At 32.1% G+C, this 25845-nt stretch overlaps 4 protein-coding genes across 4 annotated transcripts; 2 read left to right on the top strand and 2 right to left on the bottom strand.

Moving 5' to 3' along the window:
• Positions 1-3932: 3932 nt before the first annotated feature.
• Positions 3933-4858, bottom strand: LOC105125074 (agamous-like MADS-box protein AGL80). Its single transcript, XM_011025371.1, has one exon. The coding sequence runs from the start codon at positions 4835-4837 to the stop codon at positions 4142-4144; it is 696 nt and encodes a 231-aa protein (XP_011023673.1). The 5' UTR covers positions 4838-4858; the 3' UTR covers positions 3933-4141.
• Positions 4859-11585: 6727 nt separating this feature from the next.
• Positions 11586-12677, top strand: LOC105125073 (histone H2A.1-like). The gene is made up of 2 exons (XM_011025370.1): positions 11586-11882; positions 12212-12677. Exons 1-2 carry the CDS (start codon positions 11679-11681, stop codon positions 12440-12442), a joined length of 435 nt encoding a protein of 144 aa, XP_011023672.1. The 5' UTR covers positions 11586-11678; the 3' UTR covers positions 12443-12677.
• Positions 12678-13115: 438 nt separating this feature from the next.
• Positions 13116-17476, top strand: DEG14 (Trypsin family protein with PDZ domain-containing protein). The gene is made up of 11 exons (XM_011025369.1): positions 13116-13213; positions 13305-13416; positions 13498-13599; positions 13702-13881; positions 14057-14184; positions 14894-15105; positions 15296-15377; positions 15577-15719; positions 16087-16207; positions 16720-16812; positions 17084-17476. Exons 1-11 carry the CDS (start codon positions 13196-13198, stop codon positions 17198-17200), a joined length of 1308 nt encoding a protein of 435 aa, XP_011023671.1. The 5' UTR covers positions 13116-13195; the 3' UTR covers positions 17201-17476.
• A 913-nt stretch (positions 17477-18389) lies between these two features.
• LOC105125070 (autophagy-related protein 18a-like) lies at positions 18390-21471 on the bottom strand. The gene is made up of 4 exons (XM_011025368.1): positions 20675-21471; positions 19810-20017; positions 19347-19473; positions 18390-18642 (listed from the first exon to the last, which is right to left on the bottom strand). Exons 1-4 carry the CDS (start codon positions 21392-21394, stop codon positions 18555-18557), a joined length of 1143 nt encoding a protein of 380 aa, XP_011023670.1. The 5' UTR covers positions 21395-21471; the 3' UTR covers positions 18390-18554.
• Positions 21472-25845: the final 4374 nt, after the last annotated feature.

Here is a 25845-nt window from a genome sequence, read left to right as displayed (position 1 = left end):
CGGTACATTTTCATGAGAAAACTGAAATGGCATCATGGTGAAAGTATATTGTAAAATTCTTAATTTGGAGATTGCATTATTAATTTTTTATAATTACAATATTAATTGTGTATATCCTTAAGGATATTGTGTGATCCTCATTAACAAAATATTATGTGATCTATTGCAAATAATATCTTTGGCGGATTTGGTTAATTTTTTTAACATAATGAAAATATTTCATTTCATTAATAGGAAAACTGGCTCAGAGGCTTCAGCCCATGAAATAGAAGAATGGAGGACTGGGATTCATACTCTACATGAATGAAGTGTAGCCTCTAACATTTCACTGAATTCACATGGTGATTTTTTTTTTTCATTTTGGTAACAATTTTTTTTTTTTTAGAATTTGATCTTTTTATGTCCAAGTTGAAGACCAATAACTTTTAACTTGTTGATGATGGGCGGGATTGCAAGTTAGGGAAGCCAAGTGAGAACAAAAAAACTGAGAAACGAAGTAGCTTTCACAAAATTCACATGAAAAAATTAACTTTGATTTTCTTACTTTTCTATTGATCAATTTTTGGCTTTTATGATTTTTTTAAATTCAATTTTAATCTAATTTTTTTTATTTATAATTTAAAATAAAAAAAATAGTTAAATTTTTAATTATAAAGATATAAAATCTCAGCTGACATCAATCTTGACCATCAAAATAGTAAATTTTTGTGTCAACAAGTTTTAATAAATGAGATAAGTTTTATTATTTTTTTATCTTAAAATTACCTAAAAAAATAGATCAATTATATAAAAAAAGTTATATTAGTTTTTTTTATGTTTTTTTGATCGAATCTTGAGTTATTTGAGAAAATATATGAATTAACCTAGATTTTTAAGTTATTTTAAAACATCACCTGCTAGATATTTTAATGACCCTTTAGTTGCTAAAATATACTATAATAGCTAAAATCTACTATAGTAGATAATATCATTTGTGGTTTTTTTTTTATAAATAAGTCAAAGCTTATTAAAGCATTCGGGTTTGGACTTATTGGGCCATGTGTCTAATTTTGTTTTTTGGTTAAGACCTAGGCACTGTGTCTAATTTTGTTTTTTGGTTAAGACCAATAACTTTTAACCAAGTCTGGCTTTGGCTACTAGGCCTAAGCTCCTAGCATGTTGTTTTTATTTTATTTAATGTATTTTTTCTTTGCAATTTGAGAAAAAAACTTTTTTTAAATTTAAAGTTATATTTTCCTTATTTAACTTAAAAAAATAATACTTTTGTCATCAAACTTAAGAAAATCTAAGCATGCTTTCATTATACAAGTCTCACATAATTAGTCAATTTTGTTATTTAAAGGATTTTTTGCAAATATAAACACGAAACACTTATTTTTTTAGAAGCAATTGATAATCCCCATATAAAACTTTTAAAATAATTTAAAAATAATTGAATGAGAAAACTAAAGTGGTTATTTTTATTATTTTTATGGATAATCTTTCTTTATGTAATAACTTGCAAATTCATTACTAGTTATAGTAAAAAAATAGTATTTTTAGATGCTGAAAATCAAAATAAATATGGATTTTTAGATCCATGTAAAGATAAAAGATATTAATTATTAGAATTTTTATGTGGAAGATAACTAAAAAGTCATGAAGAAGTATTTAAAAATACACACTCATCAATACACAATATGATGAAACTACTTTTGATGTGTGAAAAAAGAGATGAATAATTTTACAAAACATGTTTGCTTATCCTTACAAAACACAAATTTAAATTGCAATTATATTAATGATATTACATAACTATTTAAATATAAATTCTCAAAATAATTATATATTTATAGAATTTGATCGTCATTCATTTTTTTTTATAATGAGATTTTAACTAATGTCATATCATGTTCACAAAGTCATGCAAACCATACCATCTTAAAAAATGATATTTATCATGTGATTGCAGCTAGTTTAATAAGATAATAAAAAGTATTTTATACTTGAGGACATATATAAATAATAGTAATAATAATATGTATCTTTTTGTCAAAAAACTATTATAACTTTTTATATATAAAAAAGAAAACTAGAAAACCCTAATAATACTTAATAAAAAAACTATGAAAAATATTTTCTTTAAATAAAAAAACTAGAAAAACATTATAATAAAAAATAATAAAATAAAATAAAATAAAATAAAATAAAATATTTTTTTTAACAACCACCGAAGATCGTTGGATATTTTTTAATCATTGTTATTATGTAATACATAACAAAATAAAATAACTATTAAAGATTGTTGGGATCTAATATCAGTTAACATAGGTGAAAATAAATAATAAATAAATTTTTTACTGTTAAAACCCTCTCCGATAAAAAATACTGTAAGTATAGGGATATAACCAAATAATTTAATATTTATTTTTCAAAGTCTTCCCTTACCAAAAAAAACTGCTATAAACCTTTGTATAAACAAAACTAGGAAACCTTAATAATATCAGATATAAAATAATAAACTACGTAAAATATTCTTTAAAAAAATACTAGAAAAGCGCTATAATAAAAAAAAAAGATTTCTAATAAATCTCCTGTATTACAGTATCTTTATATTAATTTGGCTCTCTCTCCATACTATTTGAAAGACACTATTTAGAAAATTTAATGTTTTTTTCTAGATGTCGATACCAAGATTTGAATTTAGAAAATCAAGAAAGGGAATAAACCTTCTTAATAGAGGGCAATGATTATCACAATCTCTATTTTCAAGGAAAGATAATCCAGCATCTATTAGATTTACAATGTCTTTACTCGTTGAAGGACTCTGCTAACTACTATCTTCCGGACCAGACCTGACCCACTTTCTTGTTAAGTTGTTTCGGCCTCTCGAGGCTTGGAATCTTCAGGATATCTTTCAGACTTTAATACTGAGCTCTTGTCCATCTCTTAACTTCTATGGCTTCGAACATTGGTTTGAATTTGGATTGTAAATTTAGACCCACTTTGTAGCACAGACGAACAGTTCCACAAAGAAATGATCTGATAAATAATTTGACAGCTAAGGTTGAGATAAAAAGTTTTGTCCATCCAAGCTAGTAACAAGCTCCGTGTTATTTGAAGTAATGAAGGGCCTCAACTCATAGCAGAATGCCTAGAAGGAGGGATCTGCAACAAGCCAATGCACCTAGCGAACATATTAAGATACCAGACTTCGATTTTGTAGTGCAGAAAGAAACAAATATTCGGAAGCCTTCTCCAGAATGGCTAACGACTCGACACAAAAACTTGGCTAAAATCATCGTCGTCGTCTATAAGAAATCATCCATGATCATTAGCTAAGCATCCAGTTAATGCAAGGTGATATATGTTATTCAACAAGCAGATCAGCGCATTTCCAGTTTATATCAGCCCCAGTTAACCCAGCAATATCCTTTTGGTCTATAGTCAGAACATGCACACTTGCTCCAGGACCACCAAAGACATTTATGCTTGATTGTAGTATTTAAGCAATTCTATCAATGACATTTAGACCTTCTCTTGGAGATGACACTGTGATTCGAACATTATTCTTCCAATCTCCATCTACAGTTAAAAAATAAAAAGAAGTGCCAGAATTTATCTGGAAATGAAGCAGTTTAACGATATGTGTTATGGAGTGAAACAAGAAAAAAGAAACCGCTATAATACTAAATTTCCATAAGCATCAAGCAAGGCAGTGGTTTCAATCTGATGTGGAAAATGTCCTCGGAGAAGTCCACACATAAATCGTGTTATCTTGTTGAGAAATTGCAAGATTATGCGTCGGGACCAAACAAGAGACACCATGACTGTAATAACTGAAGAATTTAAATGAAGCAACTGGCAAAGATCTCATTCACTTTTATTAAACAACAGACAGTGATGCCCGTCGACATCAGATACATCAAAATGAAATATTTGAAAATCAGAGAATGCAAACTAAGCGAAATATCTTGAACATGATATAGCTTAACCGAGGAGGACTTATTTAGGTACAGTGGATTCTAGGAGGGGTATAGAAATATGTGTTCCTACTCCAGCAGCAAGCTAAAATACCGAAATGGATTCTAGGAGTGTTACAGCTATACTGTGCTCCAACTCCAGCCAGCTAAAACACCATGATTCGTAAATAAGCCAACCCTCAAGGGAAAAAGGTGTTAGACCAAGGAGGATTTTGGTTGTTATCCACGAATGGCAACATCATCTCATCCGGCCCCCCAAATCCCAGAGGCTCTTGTGGAGTCAGCAAATCCATGAACCACTGCTGCCTGTGCATGTTATCATTGTTCTCCTCAAAAGCCGGCACTTCTGCCCTCTGTGAGGGATGCTCTCCACTAGGTCCTGCTGCCATTTGGGAAATAGTCACATTCTTAAGTGAGTCAGACCTCTTGTTAATTTCCTTCAAGTTTCGGTCAACCATCCATCCCAGATCATTCAAATCCATCAGGTTCAGGTTTTGCAAGCTCTTCCCAGTCAAGCACTGGAACATGGCATGTGTCACTTCCTTCTCACGGTTGTCCTTTCGCTGTTTCTTGAGATGCTCATTGGCTTTTGTGATTCTTTGCCTAAGGAAACTTTCCTGATTAACCATCTTCTTGCATTGTTCCATCTCAGGCAATTTCTGGAACTGGCTTAGCACACGCTGGACCCCCAGAGGAGAGGGCCAAACCTCAGGTTGAGTGTCATACGGGCTACAAATTATCGCGCAAGCTTCAATCCCACAAAGGGTGCTTAGCTCACTTACCTTCTTCATTAGACCCTTCTTCCTTTTCTTGAAGGTTGCTTTTCTTGCAGAATCATTAGTGATGTATGCAAGCTTAACCTTCTTTCTAGTCATGGTGGCTAAGAAAGCAAGAACAGAATTTGGAGGATGGGTGAGTATTTTTGTTCCAGTCTATAGGCTATATATACTGCATAGGCCTGGACGAATTAGGCTCTTTTCATGTTTCTACCTAACGCAACTGGCCGGATTCATAAAATCTAATCTTATACCATCACCACCACACATTTACATATCCAAACCGTTGATTTGGCACCACATTATCAGTAATAAATTATGGTCTACAATCCAAAATGTCACTTCTTATCAGTAATTAATGACCATTGATACGAAAAGAATTAAGCCAATTATGGTCCTAGATTTCACTGATACCATTCATCATCTAATTACGAGTTGCCGTGGGAGAAGTTCAATCCAGATCAGGCCAGATACCGATGTTTACAAGACAGTAAGAATACAGAGTTGTTAAATCCTCGTCAAGATATGGCGTGGATTTATATGGGAAGCACCAACCTGACACCCCCTGAGCATTGAATTCTTTGCTAACGGCTGACCGCAGATGGATTTCTATTACTTCTTCTGGCAGCAAAGTCAACAGGATCCAAATATGCTAAACAAGAGCATTTAAAATTGTAGTAACACACCGGTTCATTCTTTTCAAATAAGGTATAATCCGATTGTTTCCGTCCCATTTCCTGGTAGAATCCTAAACCTAATGCTATATTCTGTCAAGTGCCCAGTGATATTTGTTCTGCGTTATTCAGATAAACATTTCAGCAGGTCTACTGTCAAGAGGTAACAGAATATTCTATTCAAGAACCGTAAATTTCAGGCTCACCAAGTGCATTGCTGAGAAGATCATGCATTACTTGAGCATTCATGAGTAAGAAAATGAGAAAACTTAATGCATGTGATTCCTTTTTTACAGATATTATATAACTTCAATGTTGATGAATAATTCTGATTATCTAATATTAGATGATTTTCTTAGTTAAGCAAATACAATCAACCATATTTAATGTGCAGTCGACCAAATATATCTCCCTGCTCACTGTCGTCTTGCACTTTATCAGAGGTGCATGTTTGCTCCTTGCCACTGCACCATCCTCGGACCATTTTACACTACCTACATTATGTTCCAGAACCAAAATCTTAAAGGGTTCTTTCAAGATCAAAAGAAATAAAGAAAAGATTGTTAAAAATTATATCAAGAGAGTGTATGGTGTACGTTCTCATATGATGGTTCAACTCAGACATTCTTACAAATACTTGGAATACAAAGGCACGTCTTAGCCTTGTAACTACAAATTGTGATGCCTTCATTTTCTTATCATGTAAACTATTTTTTTTCCCCTTCATGTAGTTATCAATATTTCACTCGCCTCTATAGTTTATAATTATCCAATATTATCCCTATAGATTTTAAAAAGTTCTGATTTTTCGCTGCATTACTAAATAAGTAACAAAAACCTGAAATTTTTTATATTTTTATTTTATTTATTCTTATTCTTCTGTCATTTTCTCTCTTGTGACAGTATATGCTATAAAATCTCATAAAAAATCTTAAAAACTCATGAGAACTTTTTAAAAAATGAAATATTTAATCAATGAATAAATTTATTATTTAATTGAACCCCTAGTTTGTTTCAATTAATATCCTTTTTTTATATATATAGTGTCATGTAATAGTGAGATCACCACATTAATTATCAAAAGATAACAACATAATTATCTTTTGAAATTAAAAACGTAATGCTCACTATTCATAACAGATTTGAAAGAAAAAAAATAGAAGAGAAAAGATAAAAAAGGAGGAAGAAGAGGTCGTTGTATTCTCTATCTTCATTCTCCGATTCCTAACATGTTTATCGTTGGATCGGGCTAAGATTTTGACAACAACTTCTAAACACATTACTCTTCATTTGAATGATTCGATTGAAGATTGGTGATGTGAAAATTAGACGTTTTGATAGAAAATGAGCTATCAGTATTGTGAGTTTTTTTCAAATACTTCTTCTTTAATCTTGTTGTATTCCAAGAATAAGTTATTCTTGATATTATTTATATTGTAGCTTTTAGTTGAATTTAAGAAAGAACAATTGTGAACTCATAATTTGTTGATAGTGAAAGTTAGTGGATTACAATTCCGTGATTTTCCTCGCATCGGGTTTTCCACGTAAAAATCTTGGTGTTGATTTATGTTATTATTACTTTATATTTATTGATTGTTTGATCTTGATTGTGATTACACAAAGAGAAAAAAAAATTAAAACTTATGAAATTATGAATTAATTCGAGTAGATTGATGTCCAATTATTATTCTTAGTTTCCCTACAATGTAGTCCCAAGACTAAAAGGGTATTTTAACAAAATTTCATGAAATTTTAAGATGAAGTTATCATTTTATGAAATTGGAGACAAATAGATAATTAAAATTTAAAACTGAATCCTCTCACCTCTAGAGTCCGAATAGATTGACTCTTTTACTGGGAAAAAGAAAGTCCTATCTGCAAAAATTTCATGATAATTAATAAATTAAAATTAAAATCAGTAGTCATTTTTTTTTTCCGGAAAGGTAATAATGTTTAGGAGCATCTTTTTCTTGATTTTTCTCATGCAAAGCAACACTATCAGACAATTTTTCTTCCAACCAGAATCTCTATTAAAACCAGGTCCACTACCTTCTTTTTTTCCCCTAATCACGATATGTTGTATCTGAAAACCTACTATACCTCAATTAATCCAGTAGAACTACGTTCGGCCCACTAATTAAGAGATAAAGCTTTGTTAATAATGGTATGTTCCATTTATAAAACTCGAACTTAAGATTTTGTTTAAGGAAAATAAGTGTCAAATAATTTAAATCAATCATTGTTGGTATGAAGGTTCACTAACTAAGAATAAGTAAACGGGTGAAAAAATTAAAATTTATTTTAAAGGGAATAAAACCTATCTAAAAAATTTAAAAATATTATTATTAAATAAGAAAATAGAATAATCTACACACGTTGTTGATATCTTTGCAGACTTTTTTTTTTTTTCTCTTATCAGAATAAACTAAATTATTATTATTATTATTATCTAAATTTTAATTTGGTATTTCTATAGATTTTAAAAAGTTCTGATTTTTCGCTGCATTACTAAATAAGTAACAAAAAACTGAAATTTTTCATATTTTTATTCTTATTTTCTCTCTCAAATATATGACCGAATATGCTATAAAATCTCACAAAAAATCTTAAAAACTCATGAGAACTTTTAAAAATATGGAATATTTAATCGATGAACAAATTTATTATTCAATTGAACTCCTAGTTTGTTTCAATTAGTGTCCTTTTTTTTATGTATGTTGTGTGTGGTTTTACACCATGTGATAGTGAAACCACCATATTAATTATCATGAGACAGTAGCAACTGTCTTCTGAAATTAAAAACGCAATGCTCACTATTCATAATAGATTTGAAACAAAAAAAAATAGAAGAGAGAAAATAAAAAGAAATGAAGAAGAGGTAGTTGTACTCTCTATCTTCATTCTTCGATTCTCAACTTGTTCACCGTTGGATCAGGTTAAGATTTTGACAGCAACTTCTAGATACATTATTCTTCATCTGAACGATTCGATTGAAGATTGGTGATGTGAAAACTAACAGTTTTGATAGAAAAAAAGTTATCAGTATTGTGAGTTTTTTTCAAATATTTCTTCTTTAATCTTGTTGTATTTCAAAAATAAGTTGTTCTTGATGTTATTTATATTGTAACCCTTAGTTAAATTTAAGAAAGAACAATTATGAACCCATAATTTGTTGATAGTGAAAGTTTTTAAGTGGATTACAGTCCCGTGGTTTTTCCAGTATTGGGTTTTTTACATAAAAATCTTGGTGTTGATTTTTGTGATTGTTGTTTTATATTTGTTAATTATTTGATCCTGATTTTGATTGCACAAAGAGAAAAAAAAATTGAAACTTGTGAATTGTGAATTGATCCGGGTAAATTGATGTCTAGTTATTTGTTCCTAATTTTCCCTAAAATGTAGTCACAGGACTAAAAGGAAATTTTAACAAAATTTCATGAAACTTTAAGACGAAGTTATCATTTTAGGAAATTGGAGACAAATAGGTAATTAAAATTTAAAACCGAATCCTTTCACCTCTGAAGTCTGAATAAGTTTACTCTTTTATTTGGAAAAAAAAAGTCTTATCTGCAAAAATTTCTTGATAATTGATAAATTAAAATTAAAATCAATAGTCATTTTTTTTTATCGGAAAGGTAAAAATGTCTAGGGGCATCTTTTTCTTGATTTTTCTCATGCAAAGCACCATTATCAAACAATTTTTCTTCCAACCAGAATCTATCAAAACCAGGTCCATTACCTTCTTTTTTTTTTCCTTAATCACGATATGTGGTATTTGAAAACCTATTATACCTCAATTAGAGCGTGTTTGGTATTACGGTAACTGTTGTGGTTGTGATTTAAAAATAAATTATTTTATAAAAAGTATTTTAGTTGAGATTGGTTTGAAAAAATAGGTGTTTGGTTAAAACTGTAGTTGAAATTGAGGTTGAACAAAAAATAGTTTAATGTGTTTGGTTAAGAATGCTTTTGAAATTGATGTTATAAAATAATTTTAAAAAATATATATTCATATTGATGGTTTTTAATTTAAATATTGTAGATTTAACTATTGCTATTATATTATGAAATAAATAATACTTTATATAAAATATTTTTTATTCTTTCATTAAACTATCTACAATTTCAATACGTATGAAATATATCCGATAAGGACTACAGTTTTCATAAATTTCTTAAAAGCGCAATAATATCAGGTAAAATATAATCAAGAATAAAATTGAGATTGCGATCAAATTCTGTAAATGCGGCGTTATTAAGCGATCTCCGTCTAATTTATGTAGTCATTGAATAATATTTAATACTAGTTTTTAGAATAAAACATTATTAAAAATAAAAAATATTTTTTTATTTTATAGGGTCGGACCCGGTTCAAGACATTTTTAGCTTTGATAAACCTAGCCGACTTGAGTTTTATATCTAACTAGATGAAAATTAATCTAATTAAAATTAATCAATTAAACAGTTTAATTTATGAATCAATTAAAATCAGAATAAAACTTAATTTAATTTTTAAAAAATTAAATCAAAACTTTATATTTTAAATTAATTTGAGTTAATTCATCAAACTTTAATGTTGGGTTATAACTATAATAACAAGTTATGTAACTTTTGCATTTATTTTTTTAATAAAAAATCATGTTTACATGGCATTATAAATAAAATCATGTTTATATTATATATTACTGTTTATGCTAAATATGACACAGGTGATAAAGATTTGTTATTAATTTATGATGTAGAATTATTTCTATTTTTTGGATATAATTATTTTATAAAATAATGATATAAGTAATAAATACAAATAAACCTTGCTCATAATAATTAAAAAAAAATACCTAGTATTTCGGACTTCCATGTGTTGGTTCAAGCCCTCAGCAACAAATATATTGTATTGCGTTAATTTTTAAACATAAATAATAGAGCATGCTCTACTGTTCATTCATTTTCTCATTACAAGAAGCAGCTTTTTGCTACTTCTTGTAACCTGCAGCTATACCATATTTAATAATGGGATCCATCATTGAAAAACTGTGGTAGGAGTATAACAAAATAATAAAAATTGTGATTCTAGTTGAATCTCATCTGCAGCTACAATACCAAACAACTAGTTAATCCAATAAAACTAATTTGGCTCACTAATTAAGAGATAAAGCTTTGTTAATAATGGTATGTTCCATTTATAAAACTCAAACTTAAAATTTTGTTTAAGGAAAATAAGTGTCAAATAATTTAAATCAATCATTGTTGGTATGAAGGTTCACTAACTAAGAATAAGTAAACGGGTGAAAAAATTAAAATTTATTTAAAGGGAATAAAACTTATTTAAAAAATTTAAAAATATTATTATTAAAAAAATAGAATAATCTACACACGTTGTTGATATCTTTGCAAACTTTATTTTTTTTACTTATCAAAATAAACTAAATTATTATTATTATTATCTAAATTTTAATTTGGTTTTGGAATTTTCAAAGGGAATATTTTCTCCCTATAACATGACATCTTTTGGATAATGCTGGCCCTTGTTATTATCCTGTGCTGGTGTCTATGTCATTAACATATACAATAACATTCAACTAATATACATCCACTTAATTATATTCATTTAAATGATAGTCTAGTAAAAATTTAGAATTAAAAAATTTGAATTTTTTATGATTTCAAATTCGAGTCTCGTGGTTATTTATACGATGATCACTAGAAATTTACATAATTGTTAACTTCAAGATCTGTAAAATTAGTTGAGATACATACAAATTAGTTCAGACATATTAAACTAAAAAAATAAAAAAATATACATCCACTTAAATACTACAAATTAAAAGATTTAGAAACAAACTCCCCTTTCTCATTGACCAATTTCAAATAATAGATAAAGTTTTTATAATAATGGAGCATTTGCAGGAAACTCTTTTATAAATGATTTGTTTTAAAAAATATCTTAATTATTTTTTTCTTAAGAAAAGCCCGAAGAGTAACGCTGGTAAAGTATCGATTTTTTCTCCACAAAACAAACTCCCCTCTCTCATTGGCCAATTTCAAAAACTTAGGATCGCCAATCTGTCATAAATCCCGCCCTCCATTCAAATACAAAAACAAATCGCACACGGATCGCCAATGTGTCACCCACTGCTATAAAAAACCGGAACCACCGCACCCGGCCTGTCAAATCCTGCTCTCTCTCAATTTTCATTTCCCTCTAAAAAAAACGCTGTCACCTTCAACAAATCTTAAGATCTTTTGGTTATTGAATCTGTGTAACAATGGAGGCAACAAAGGCAACGAAAGGTGCAGGAGGAAGGAGAGGAGGAGAACGAAAGAAGGCAGTTTCGAAGTCAACTAAAGCTGGTCTTCAGTTCCCTGTGGGTCGTATCGCTAGGTTCTTGAAGAAAGGTCGTTATGCTCAACGTGTTGGTTCTGGTGCTCCTATTTACATGGCCGCTGTTCTTGAATATCTCGCTGCTGAGGTATAAGAGTTGTTGTCTTTTACATTTTGTTTCTTTTCTTTTCGTTCTTTTTTTTTTTGAAAGAAAAATGTCTTATAATTTACAACGTTAAAATAATTTACAACGTTAAAATGTTAAATTTTGTATATGGTTTTTTGTCGGGATTTGTTTTTTAAAATTTAATCTCCTATTTTTTTTTTATTAATTAGTTAATTTTGATCCACAAAACAACCCCTTATTTCCCCCCCGATTAATCTGGGGTTAGGATTTTTTGTTTAGTTTCGGTTTTATTTCCTATTGTTTTTTATTTAGACCCTGATTTGATTTGATTTATATCTGTGTGTTTTAAGGTGCTGGAATTGGCCGGAAACGCAGCAAGAGACAACAAGAAAAACAGAATAAACCCAAGACACGTCTTGTTGGCTGTAAGAAACGATGAGGAACTGGGAAAATTGCTGCAGGGCGTTACAATCGCAAGCGGAGGAGTGTTGCCTAACATCAACCCAGTTCTTTTACCTAAGAAAAGTGCAAGCAGTGAGAAATCTTCTGGATCTGAGCCCAAATCTCCTAAAAAGGCCTAAGCCATTGGCTCTTTGTTTTTATTTTGTTGTAAAAAAAATGTCTAGGAGGTATCATCCAATGTAGTAGGAATTTAGATACGCAGTTTAGATTTTAAGGAAATAGCTGTCTTATGTTTTGCACAAAAAAAATGGTTGTAGCTCTCTCATGTTGATCAATCCATAATGGAAAGCAATCTGCTGCTTGTTTTGTTACCTTTCTGCTAAATTTGTGTAAAAAGACTGGTCAATTCATCGAGGCTTTGATTTCTCCAAATGGGATTTGAGTTTGAGATTCAAAGTTCTGCTCATGAGAATCCCTTTAAATCATATTTTTATCATATCTAATATGGGAAAAGAGTTTGGGTTGATTTGGACAACTGTAGAATTTAACAACTATAATTTTTCAAATAGGCTTGTTCTATTTGATATTATGAAACTGAATTTGGCAATGCAACGTTGTTTGATTTTAATGAATAATTGCAAATGCAAATCACGGATAAGATCCATAAAAAAACTGAGATGGTGACCTTTGTGTATTGGCTCATGGATGGTCGATTGAGCTGATCAGTTGGGCCTAGATCGTGAAAAAAGGGGGAGACGGGCTTCGTGTTCTGGCTAGTTGGTCTATATCACTCAATTAGATATGTTGTAAGCCCAGCAAAGTAATATGTACAGGACTCAAAGGAAAGCCCCAGAAAGTTGTAAAATGTTGACTAACAAGAAGGGTTTTTGGAATTTAAGAGACCCAAAAAATTCAATCTGACTTGTGAGTCTATGATGGATTATTTACTGGTAATGACACTACCGTCTCCGGCTGTTGTTTTCTTTTAAATCACTTTTTATCGCATTTTTTAGTTAAAATTTGTTGTTTCCTGCTGGGCAGAGAAAGGTTTCAACATGTTCTAGTAAATACATTCGCATTCCAGTCATTGCCATTGCTGCTGCTGCTGGTGGGTCTGGTCTCTTGTATGCAAACAGCAAGCACCGTGATTCCGGTGAGATTTCCGTTTTTGGAAGACACCCTTTTTTATTTGGCACGTTAAGGAATTGTTGATGACATGTTTGCAACTTTTCAGATACAAGGATATCACTTTCATTTCGTGCTGAATCTTTGCATGAATCTTTGTTGCTTCCATGGCGAACACCACTGGACTTGACCCCGCATAGTTGGCACTTTGGTTTGTAGCACTCTTTTTTATTGCCCATTTCTGAATTATTTGGTTTGTTTAATGATTGTTATTTTACGTCCTGGGGTTATTGATTTAAGCTTGATTTTGTAGGAAATCTCCCGTTATTTTCTTCTAGAATCAGTCCTGTTCCATCTGGTGATATAAAGAATGAAAGTCCAGGGGTTGTTGGAGAGAGTCCAAAACCCAGTTGTGGATGTTTAGGCAGAGATACCATAGCAAATGCGGCTGCTAGGGTTGGTCCTGCTGTTGTCAATCTATCTGTTCCAAAGGGTAGGTGTGTTTGGCTTGGTTAGAACTACCCTCAACGCTTTGTCTGGCCATAAAATACTATTTTGTATTAACTGATAAACAATTAAGGAGTTGAGCACGAGCCCTTTTTTGGGGATAGAGGGACTTGATGTATTGATAGGAAGGTACTGGTGAAGTTTGCCCTTTTGTTTTGTAGGATTCTATGGGATTACTACCGGAAAGAGTATAGGGTCTGGCACTATCATTGATTCGAATGGTACGATCTTGACTTGTGCTCATGTTGTGGTCGATTTTCAAGACATGAGAGCTTCATCCAAAGGAAAGGTTAGTGATTATGGAGGCATAAGTGGACTTAAATATTAAGCTTATAGTAATTTGTTTGTATACTAATTTCATTTTTGTTTCAAGTAAAATTAACCTTGTGCAAAAACTTTCCTTGCCCACCCTAAAAGTGTCTCTTTCAATGGGATGACATGTACTGGAATAATGAAGGCATTGAAAAATGAGTTAATAGTGTGTCATGTGGTGTGAATTTACATAATTGTGTGCTCATGATCAATTGTTTAATTTTTTTTCTGCTAATTTTCCAGAGGACAAATTTTGAAAGCTAGGCTCAGTATTTATGAAGCATGTGCTGTTCTTCGGTTTAACCGAGCTTAATTTGCAAACGAAGCTTTTGTCATCTTTAGGCTTTGCATGTTCTTTAACTCAGGTGTTAAGTCGAATGTGATTAATTCTTTGCTCTTTGATAATGGCATGCTATAATGAATGCCTTCAGTAGTGAATGTCTCGTATTGATTAATTTGGTTGATGCAGAATTATCATATCTAGGAAAACAAAGTTCTGAGTTTTTTTCTTATTGTTGTTACCATGCTCATAATTACCTGCTTATGCTGTAGAAATTTATTTCCCTCTTCAATTAGTGGTTATGATGTTCACAAATGCAAGTCTGTTTATACTTTAGCATATCAATTCCCTCTTATCTATTGAATCTTTAACTCCTGATGATCTGATGTGTAATGAACCTTTGCAGGTTGATGTGACTTTGCAAGATGGTCGGACGTTTGAGGGTACAGTGGTCAATGCTGATTTACATTCTGATATTGCTATTGTAAAGATAAAGTCTAAAACCCCACTGCCAACTGCAAAACTTGGTTCGTCAAGCAAGCTTCGCCCAGGGGACTGGGTGGTAGCTATGGGCTGTCCACTTTCCCTTCAAAATACCGTGACAGCTGGCATTGTTAGGTATCAAGAATACTTAAGATTAACAGAGAAACCTTTTATTTTTGGCTGCCATAAAAATAGAAACTTGTTTCATTATTGATTTTGTGTATGTTCTTTCAGTTATAATTTATCATCACACTAGTAGAATATAGTTCCTGTTTGATTATTGAATTCTTATTGGTGTTTAAATGACTATCCCCTTGGGATGTAGCTGTGTTGATCGTAAAAGCAGTGACTTGGGTCTTGGAGGAATGCGAAGAGAGTATTTACAGACAGATTGTGCAATCAATATGGTAACTCTTTCTCTGCAACTCACCCCAGAAACATAGTTTTTTGACCACTCCTATACTGCTGATAACGCCTTCATTTATGAAGGGGTAAACATGCTCATGCTCAAGTAGCACAAACATGTTTTGTTCATTCATCTGCTATTGCATGTGTGTTTTGCCTGTGGCTATATTTAAGTTTATGTTTTCTACTTTAATGGCATAGGGAAATTCTGGTGGGCCGCTCATTAATGTTGATGGAGAAGTTGTTGGTGTTAATATCATGAAAGTACTGGCTGCAGATGGATTAAGTTTTGCTGTACCAATTGATTCAATTGCCAAAATTATGGAGCATTTCAAAAGGAGTGGGTAAGCAATCTTTTTTTTTTGGCAATCAGTACATAGAAGTAGATGTGATTGTAGCCTACTCTACCATTTTTCTTCCATTCCATTCTAGAATGAACCGAGAGAGTAAGCTTATGAAGGTTTAGTTTCTGTTTGTTAAGATTGATATGCTTTATTGTTAAAAGGAAGTTTAATTTGCAATTTTTGGAGGGTAACAGAAGGGATACATAAAACTCAATTTAGGCAAGACAAATATTTCGAGTACCATGACAGTGAAAAACAAATTAATTAACAACGCCTATTTGAGGTCAAAGAAGAACAATAAAGATCACAATGACCTTTGCTAATTATCCATGTGCGTGCAATTTAAATAGGAGGTTATATTTTGCAGGAGAGTCATTCGGCCTTGGCTTGGCTTGAAAATGATTGATCTTAATGAGATGATCATTACTCAACTTAAAGAGAGAGATCCCAAATTCCCTAATGTTAAAGAAGGTGTTCTTGTACCTATGGTAAGTAACCTAAATGCTCATTCTACTTTCCTTTCGCATTCGTAATATCATATAATTTGCATGTTATTGACATTTTTCTTTCATGTCTTGTGAGATGCTTGCATGTAAAATTGTGTATTTGCAATTGTAGTTGATGCATATTGTCTACAAATTTAATCCTGGATATTAACTTTATAATGAAATGCTTTTATTTCCCTCTTGAATGGAATGGTTATAAAAGAAGATATCGAGATAGGAAATGTGGCTATTATCAGAAAGAATATCTCAGAGAGGTTTTGTTATTTGGAAATTTTGCATCTAACATATTTTTTTTTAGAAACCATTCTAACTTTTGAAGAATATTTGTCATAGATAAATTTAGAAACAAGCTATCGTAAAATAAATGCCCCTTGGTAATAGGCACATGTGACACACAAGTAATAATCTTGGTGTAAATATAAGGTGTTAGCCTTTTCCGTTAGTTTCCCTTTTCCCTTTTCCATGTTTGATGGTTTTCTAAGTTTTTTCTCCAGGTAACTCCAGGCTCTCCAGCTGATCGTGCTGGATTCCACCCTGGTGATGTTGTCATCAAATTTGATGGGAAGCCTGTTCGAAGCATCAAGGAGGTATGTTTGACTCTCTCTTTCTTTTGGGGCGGGTTCTATGAAGGAGGTTTGTCAGGTGCATATTTGCAGCCATGAAACATTACACAGAAAAATACTTAAGGGCTGCCACTTTGAGTACCCAATGATTTGTAAAAATGATGCTGGTCATCAGTGACTGGTTCCTGTATTTACTTGTAGAAATAAATCTTGAAAAATCGAAGTTCCATTACAATTGATGTTTTGTTATACTTCCATGTGCTAATGTTCCATATAATTCATTAATGCATGGCAGATCATTGAAATTATGGGAGACAGAGTTGGCAAACCCTTGGAGGTAGTTCTGAAAAGACCAAATGATGTTGTGGTGAATTTGACTGTGATTCCAGAGGAGGCAAATCCAGATATGTGAAAGACATTAATTTTTTTTGGTGAAGATATCTTCTCTTCATATTGAATCTCAAATACGAAATGAGCATACCTGAGAATCAATCTGTGCTTCGGCAACATCGGCAACATCTTGATGTAATAGACACCCTTTCTGAAATTAAACGAGTGTTTAAATTCATCTTTTTCTTTACAAAAATCTTCTAAATATGAACTTGCAGTTTGTGAAATAGAAATATAGAATAGAAAACCTTGTTTTGGATGTCACGGTATTTAATCCAATTAAATTAAGTTTCCATTTTCTGGGGTGTTGCACCTATGAATCTGTTGCAAGATAGGACCATATCAGACATGAAAAATTAAGAATAGCACCTTTGAAAGTGGAGGAGTTTCTATTTTGTCTGACTGTACAGTGCACAACTTCATAGTCTACAATGATTTCCCAGTGCTCATGTTTGGCATCAAATCACTGATCATCTACTTCTGGCAAACCCATTGATAAGAATTTTGCTTTATTGATGTATTTAAATGAAAGAACAATTAGGGAAGAAAAGTTCTCTCATCAGTTGACAGCTTAAGAAACAGTAACGATGAGGTCAATTGACTGTCCTGGTATTGCTCCAAACAATTGTAGGCTAAATCCAAATAGCGTATGGAGCTCATATTTCCAAACAAAGAAGAAATAGAGCCTCTGAATCCATTTTAAGCCATCGAAAACTCGCTTGCATTTGAAAAGATCAGAGATGTATTCTTCGGACTTTGACTATGGATGTTGTTCTTCGATGCGTCTACCGTAAAAAAGGTTCAGTTTATGACATCATTGGAGGATTGATGAAGGACTCGTCTCTAAGGTTACAGTGTAGTTGTTTCTATCATGTATTGTTTTCTTAATAACCAAGATGGGAACATTCCATAGGAAGATAACGCAGAGATCCCCAAGCCCAACGAGTGGTTCAAGAAGAGTGTAACCATTTACAATCACCAGAAGCAACAATTGCTACTCGAGTCATCACCGAACTTTCCAGTGGCCGAGAAACCCAACATCAAAGTACAAAACCATTCTAACCTTCATTGATTTGCCAATTGAACACTCAAGAAATGTTCATGTCCTTTTTCATCATGTTCATGTTCACGGTCAAGGTTATTGTTAACATGAATGTACAGGGTACCAGTATTAACAAACAGCATATGCACCAGACAAAACTCTTTTTACAAACAGCCGAATGCAATGCAATGGGATGAACAACTGGCTGAAATTCAGTACTCGTGTTAATATGTAGAAGTAGAACTAATTCCAGTCTCCTGAGCAAGTAATAATATTAACAATATCTACCACACAAAACTGAAAATAATCTATTTACATTGGATTCGGAGAAGTATCAGAAATTATCCGCATTTAGGAAATTGTGATATTCAAGCTGGATCATCTCCCCACCAACCACTGGATCAAACTCACATCTATAGAAGCTGCAAAACCATCCAATAAACAAATCCATTAAGATTCTTCATGATCATTAGGAAAAAAAAACTCGGTGTGCCATGTATTCCAAAATGATCCATCCATGAACTTCAATAATATAATCATGATCAAAACATGATCAACATACAAGCAATAATGGGCATATGGTAAGTGGTTTATATGATTGCCAAGGACAATTTATCACGAACTCCTGAATTCATCAACTAATTTGCAGAGTCCAAGTTTGAGGGGAATCCAAACCCAACACCGAGAAAAAACAGCTCAACTAGTTATGCCATATGGAATGACAATGATATCAGCAACACTTCTGCTTCAAAGAGATTCTTCATGTACTGCTCAGCGTAGCAAAAAACAATAAGGTTTTTACTAGAAGCAGGGATCAGACAAATCTAAAGCATATTCCCATGGAAGCCAAGGAGCCACTAAACAAGACATAAGAACTAAGCATAATGAGAATGAACATAACTGCAGTCTTATGATTTTTGTGATTTTTCCAAAGACAGTTTCTCTATCGGCCTTAGGAATAGCCTACTAGCACACCTTGGTGGCCCAGGGAATCATGCAAGTGCTGGGAAGAAAACATGCCAGGGGCTAACTCATCATGCATTAGGGATTTGATTCAATGGCCTCAACCCATAACTTAACAAAATGACAAGTAAAAAACAACCAGCATGATCTGAGTTTTCATTACCTTCCATCCATGCCAATGATGACAATAGTGTTCTTCTGCTGGCCAAACCCAACAAAGTACTGCAAACCTTCAGGTAATCGAAACTGGGCTACTGACCACTCTGAGCTGAAATACTTTGGCAATACAACTGCAATAATGAGAGAAACTCAAGATAAGCTTCACTTTAAAACAGTTAACTCCTAAAGCGGCATTATCTAGCAGGCTTGTACACTAACCAATGACAATCAGTTCTCTGACCTATGCAAGCTAATGAACTAGAGTTAGACCTTCGAAGTCATATCTTAACCTATGCAAGATTATAAACTTATTTTAAACATGCTCAGCTACTAAATATTAAAATTTACCGGATCTTATAGCCTCCAATAACTGCTAACACTAACTCCTCGAGATTTCATTGAGGCAACAAACTAGCATAGTAGTATTTATCGTTCAAAGACAAAGTGACAATGAGTAGGGAAATTACCTTTGAATACGCAAAGAGATGAAAGTCTAGAATGAATTGGTTCAGATGCAATGTGAGACCTGTCGTTTGTCAGTGAGGCCATGGACCCTGAATCAACCTTGAGACTAAAGATATGTACAGTTCCCTTGTCACTTGAGACAGCTAGGAACTGAGCATTGGATGAGAATGCAAGGCTGTAGATATCTGCTCTATCTGCACCTCTCCTAACCTAGCATGGGACACGAGAAAACATTCAACATCAGCAAATAGCATCAACAAACCACAGACAGGAAATTAAGTGTTTCTAGCTACACAAAAACATGCTTAACCAAGGAAAATTGAAAATTGCACACAAAATTTTCATTATGCATCCAAAAAGAAACAAATTTGAAATTTGATGTCATAAAGCAGTTAAACTTAAAGATCCTTTTGTCTTTTTTCTTTAGACCCCAAGATGCTATTATGCTCTTTGCTTAAAAACCCTGTTATCAATCTCTTCAAAATCCTTCAATTTACACAAGACGGCGCCTTTCCTTATAAAAGAGAAGAGCTAAATCTTTCAATCGACAGGAGTGCTTGTATGAACAGACACTCACTTGTCCAACACGATCGATTTGGCTATAACATATCCATTAACAAAAAAACTGAGAAAATCACCTTGCTAAAGAGACGCATGCCCGCACACAAAAAGTCAAAATCCTAGACACATGCCCGCACACAGAAAGTCAAAATCCTTTCCTACTTCCAGTCACGTTAACTTAACTCAACAAAGTTTTAACACCAATTAGGATCATTACAGGCTCCAAAAACACCAGAATCACCACACATTAAGATTTACAGGATAAAAAAACTAGGATCACACTAATCAGCTTACTAATTACCATACCTCTTGTAACAAAGTCCCATCCAAAGTATTAAATACTCTAATCAAAGTCCCTTTAGAGCTCGCGGTCGCTAACCTCCCCCCATCTTGAGTTAAACTCATGCAAACAACTCTTGAATCATGAGCCATAACAAACTTACTCTTCTTCGACCCAAAATTCTCCACCCTAATTTGACCCTTCTGCAACCCTAGACTAACCAAAACCATTGGCGAAGAATTCTGCGAAATCTCACACAACCCATTAGGGTTCAAATCCGTCTCTATTTGAAGCAATAACTTCAAGTCCAAGAAATTGTAAACAAATATCTTTTGGTTCAATACAACTACGATCATATCGCGGCGAAGTTTTACGTTTCTGACCTCTGACCTGAATGATAATTCTCCTATACACCGAGAAACATGGTCGTCCCAAATCATCACTTTGTTTCTGGGGTAAATCGGGTCGGGTCCGCCACCAACTAGGCAGAAGAGGTTGCAGCGGTAAAGCATGGCGACCAATCCGATGCCACCGTGTGTGTCTAATTCACGGCGGAACGAGGGTTTGAATGGGTCCGTGTCAAAGACCCGGAACCCGTTTTGGAGTCCAACTGAGAAGCAGCTGTGGTTTTGGTTAAAGGACAGGTGATAGATTGGAGGGGTTGCTACTTGGGTTGGGTTGTTGGTTATGGTGGTGGTTGTGGTGTGGTTATCGGGTCCGGAGTCGGGTTCGTTTTGGGTCGCCATGAGAGAGGAGGGGTCGAGGTTGGGAGTAGAACTTGCGAGAGAGAGGAATGTTGGGAGGAGATAGTTTTCGGTTGGGTTTATACTTTATATAGTTGATGATGACACATGGCATGTGGATTTGTGTGAGAGTTAGGGTCCCACTAGGATGGTAAAGTCTAAGTTAGTCCTTAGAAATTAATATAAAGTACACTTTCATTCTTTTACTTTTGAAAATACAAGAATATATATAAAAGTAAATGCGGTTTGAAGCCGTTAGTTGCTAAGTAAAAATTGGAGATGTTAATTTACTCACTATTTAATCTCATAGTATTAGTTTGGATTTTTTATTAATAAAAAAATATTATCAGACCATTATTTGTTTTTATATAATCTGGAACCAACTATACTATATTATACTATATTAGATCGAGAGTTTCAGAAAAAGATTATATATTTAATAAATAATAAAATTTAAATATTAAGCATAAAAATATAGCGTTGGAATCTTAAATTCTTTTTATGTTTTAGGTCAAGTCCTTAACATCAATGAATAAAAAATAGGAGTTTGAATTAAAAAAAAAAATCAAACATTTTTTTGAATGAGAATTGAGAATGGAGACTAATAGATTTTCAAAGCTTGGGGGGTTTCTCTAGAAAATGCTGTGATTGGGTCTTCATGGCTATTGTCCGGGAACGCGCAGCCGTGTGTTTTTAAAAATATTGAATTTTTTTAAATTTATTTTGATATGTTAATATAAAAAAATATATATTTTTATAAAAAATATTTTAATATATTTTTAAATAAAAAATATTTTACAAAATAACCAGCATGATAATATATGTTCCTAGGAGAGACTTTAAAGGGCAAATCCCCCCTGAACGAATAATTTTAGTGGGAGAAAGAAAAAGGAGATTCTTCTATTACAAGGTAGGTAATAATATGTAGTGGACATATTGTTTGATTCCTTCTATACAAATTATGCCATTGGCTCGTAAGTGTTGCCACGTCATGATTTTTACAGGTTTCAACACAGTGGAGTCTACTCCTCGTCCATCGCCTCCTCCTATTCATTTTTCTAGCAATTTTTCATGTTCAACCGCTTCATCTAGCACTTTTGCCACCGGTTATTAAACCCTATTTTGTTGTTCATATCAATTTATTATGTTTCTTTTTTAATCTTAAAAAATCTTAATTTTTTTAAAATATATTTTATAAATTAAGAAATACAAATAAAACCATGATTATTTCAAATTCTTATCAAAAATACATATTCTAACTAAAACTCAAAATATACTATATAAATCTTAAATCTTTTATCATCATGTTATGTCCTTTAAGAACTAATTTATAACTCAATTGATTTATTTTATAACTCAATCTACTGTAAAAAAAAAAAGTTAGTGTTAATAAATGAACCACCAGTCAAGATTTAAAATGATTTTTAATTTAATATTATTTAAATTGAACTAAATCAATTATAGTTAGCTTGCTCAATCCATGATTCTTATGAGATCATTACCCGAACTGAGCCGGGTCTAATTCCTGTGTTTTGCCAGGTTTTTTCTTGCAAACGGAGAACGGATTTGATGATCTTGTTAAAGGAAATTGACATGAACCTAACCTATTGGTAAAGTGTCGAAATCAAAGAGAAAAGCAACAAAAGATTGTTGTATTTCAGTATGACTTGCGAAGCTTCGAGGAAGCAGCATGGGCTATAATGGCTGATCTTGGGCACATGACAATGAAGCTACTGGGAAATTTACTGTCAAATCAGACAACACCGGATTAGAGGTCTTTGAAAAAGCAGAGACAGCTTGTCTTGGAAGATAGATATCCTTTTGCCGTTTCATCTTGGCTGGATTTTAAAATTTCACTATTTGTCCCATATTTTTAAAGTGCTTTTAAATATATATTTTTTTAAATTCTTCACACGATAGCATAAAAATCACCAATAAAACATTAAAAAAATATATGTTCAATAGAGTCCAATCATTGTTACAAGTTTAGCAGTGCAAGATCAATCATGTATGGCGGTGCTGGTAGTGACAATCTATAATAAGCTAGATTGCACTATGATAACTTAAATGTGATTAGGATATACTGATAGCAGTGATGATTTAAAATGATTTTTATTTAAAAATATATTAAAATAAAATTATTTATTTTTTAAAAATTATTTTTGATATTAATACATCAAAATCATCTATTATTTTAAATAAAAACAATTCAAAATTTTAAACAACATAATTTCGAAACTCACCCTTAATCCAATACATTTATCCATGATACTGTCCTGATGGAGGTCTAGATTGTAGCAATTGCACATGGCCGTGTTGAATAAGTCCTGATGAGATTCTCGCCATCCTTCCTAGGAGCACTCCTTCAGTATCATGGCCAAAATTATACCTGAAAACCAAGCGACCTCGTTGCTTTCCTGATGGAGTCACTACTTGATAAAGACCCTCTTTTGTTTGCTTGTCCCTTGTCCAATCATCCAAAAGGGACTTGATAATGTTGGGGGGTGCACCAGATTTGAAACACAACAGTCAAACGATTTTGTTGTAACGTTGAATCTTCTAGGTGAGATCTCGTCGGATAATCCCAAGTTGGGTTGTTTCCTTTGCACGCATGCCGTTGTTTCTTGCCTAGAGATCAAAGAAGCACCCACGATGGAGACCACAGCACGGGTTTTAGAGAACAATTTTGACAGTTTAAGGCCTTCCAAGCATGTCAAGAGTCCCATCGTTGTGACTTTTGAAGGAAAAGAAGTGTGGTCGAGAAAGTCTTTTGATTTTGTTTTTTGGAGTTATTTGATGGGAGAAATTTGGTTTTGCGTGCCCCAAAGAATTAGGGTTCTTAAGTGCTATGTGATGATATGAAAATGAAAGAGGAATCCTCGTAATGCCAGAAGTTATGTCCAAGTAGGGAACAGAAAATGAGCTGTCAGTGGGCATATCATGATAATAAAGGACAGAAAATGAGTTGTCAGTGGGCATATTATGATAATAAAGGACTTAAAATTAAAATTTATATACTAGGTTTTGAATTCAAGTCTGTATTTTTTTTTAAAATATAAAATAATCAGAATTTTATATGTTTATCTAAATCTATAAAATATATTTTTGAATGAAAATTTAAAAAAAAAATATTAATCAAGAGTAGCCTATATATATATATATATATAGCACTAAAGTATCAAAGTGGAAAATTGTAAAGGATAATTTAATTACATTCGAGCCAGGGAAAATAATCGATAGTTATTGTTCCCTTAATTTGATGATTCTCATTGACTACATTATATTAGTATTGATCAGAATTAAGGACAAGTAAATTGATACAATGATGACAATAATTTATAGTTATATATAATTTATTGAAGAATAAAGTTAGGGACTTCAAGAACCTTCATAAACAAAAGCTAGAGGAGGCATGCAGTACTTGGCTGTATTGTAGTTGAAAGTCTCACTTGTAACACAAAGAGCATGAGCAAAATATATATATATATTATTTATTAAATTTACTTTTAATATTAACAAATTAAAATAATTTTAAAACACAAAAAAATCTTAAAAATAAGGTTTCATCGCAATGTCAACCACTTTATAATGACAATTAATAGCAAATCATGGGGCAGCCACAGAACCATGTACAAGAAGCAGAAAATATATAATAATGGCAAGATATGGAGTTAATTCACAGAATTAGTGTTATTACCATTCATTCGAAACTATTTAAGATCCTAAGATTTGAGTAATTAGGCCATAAAATGAAAAGAGTAATGATTAACATATATAATAATACTTCAGAACCTCTATGATGCATGGTTGAATATTCAAATAATTATGTTCTTTGATCATGTAATATGGAGTTTTTCTAACATGTGTCTTGATGATGAGGCAACATTTAATTAATATAAATGAAATGTTTCACTTTCATATATAATTAAGAGATTCGCATCCATAATTGAGTGAAATCCTAATTAATCAATAATTCAATATATTGATTATGAAAATTAAAACATTCATTTGCATCAATTAACCTTTGCTTTAATTATAGCATATGTTAGAAAATCTCTTCTTATAATTAATAGGAATAATCCCATGCTTAACAATTGAAATTTAATTTAATATATTAAATTTAAATTTTTTAAAAAACACGATATTACTGTAAAAACAAATACAACCTAAATATTTTATTTCTTTTGTTGGTAAATATGTTTGGTTAAAGAGTGTATTTTTACAAATTAATAATTGATATTACTTGTAGAGAAAAAATTCCACTTCATGCAAATTCTCAGCACTAAATAAAATAAAATAAATTTAACATAAACTTCCAATGAATTAATAATGTATTAGACAATTACAAAAAAACCAAGACTACTAAAAAAAATTACTACAAACTCTAGTTTTCTCCCTCTCGTCATGGCAAAATATATATTATTGATGAGATGTAGTTTAATTAATTAAATTTT

The sequence above is a fragment of the Populus euphratica genome, unplaced genomic scaffold, assembly GCF_000495115.2.
Source record: "Populus euphratica unplaced genomic scaffold, PopEup_1.0 scaffold28.1, whole genome shotgun sequence".
In the NCBI taxonomy this organism is placed as follows: Eukaryota; Viridiplantae; Streptophyta; class Magnoliopsida; order Malpighiales; family Salicaceae; genus Populus; species Populus euphratica.
The sequence above is the reverse complement of the archived record's forward strand: the minus strand, read 5'-3'. Positions and strand labels throughout refer to the sequence as shown.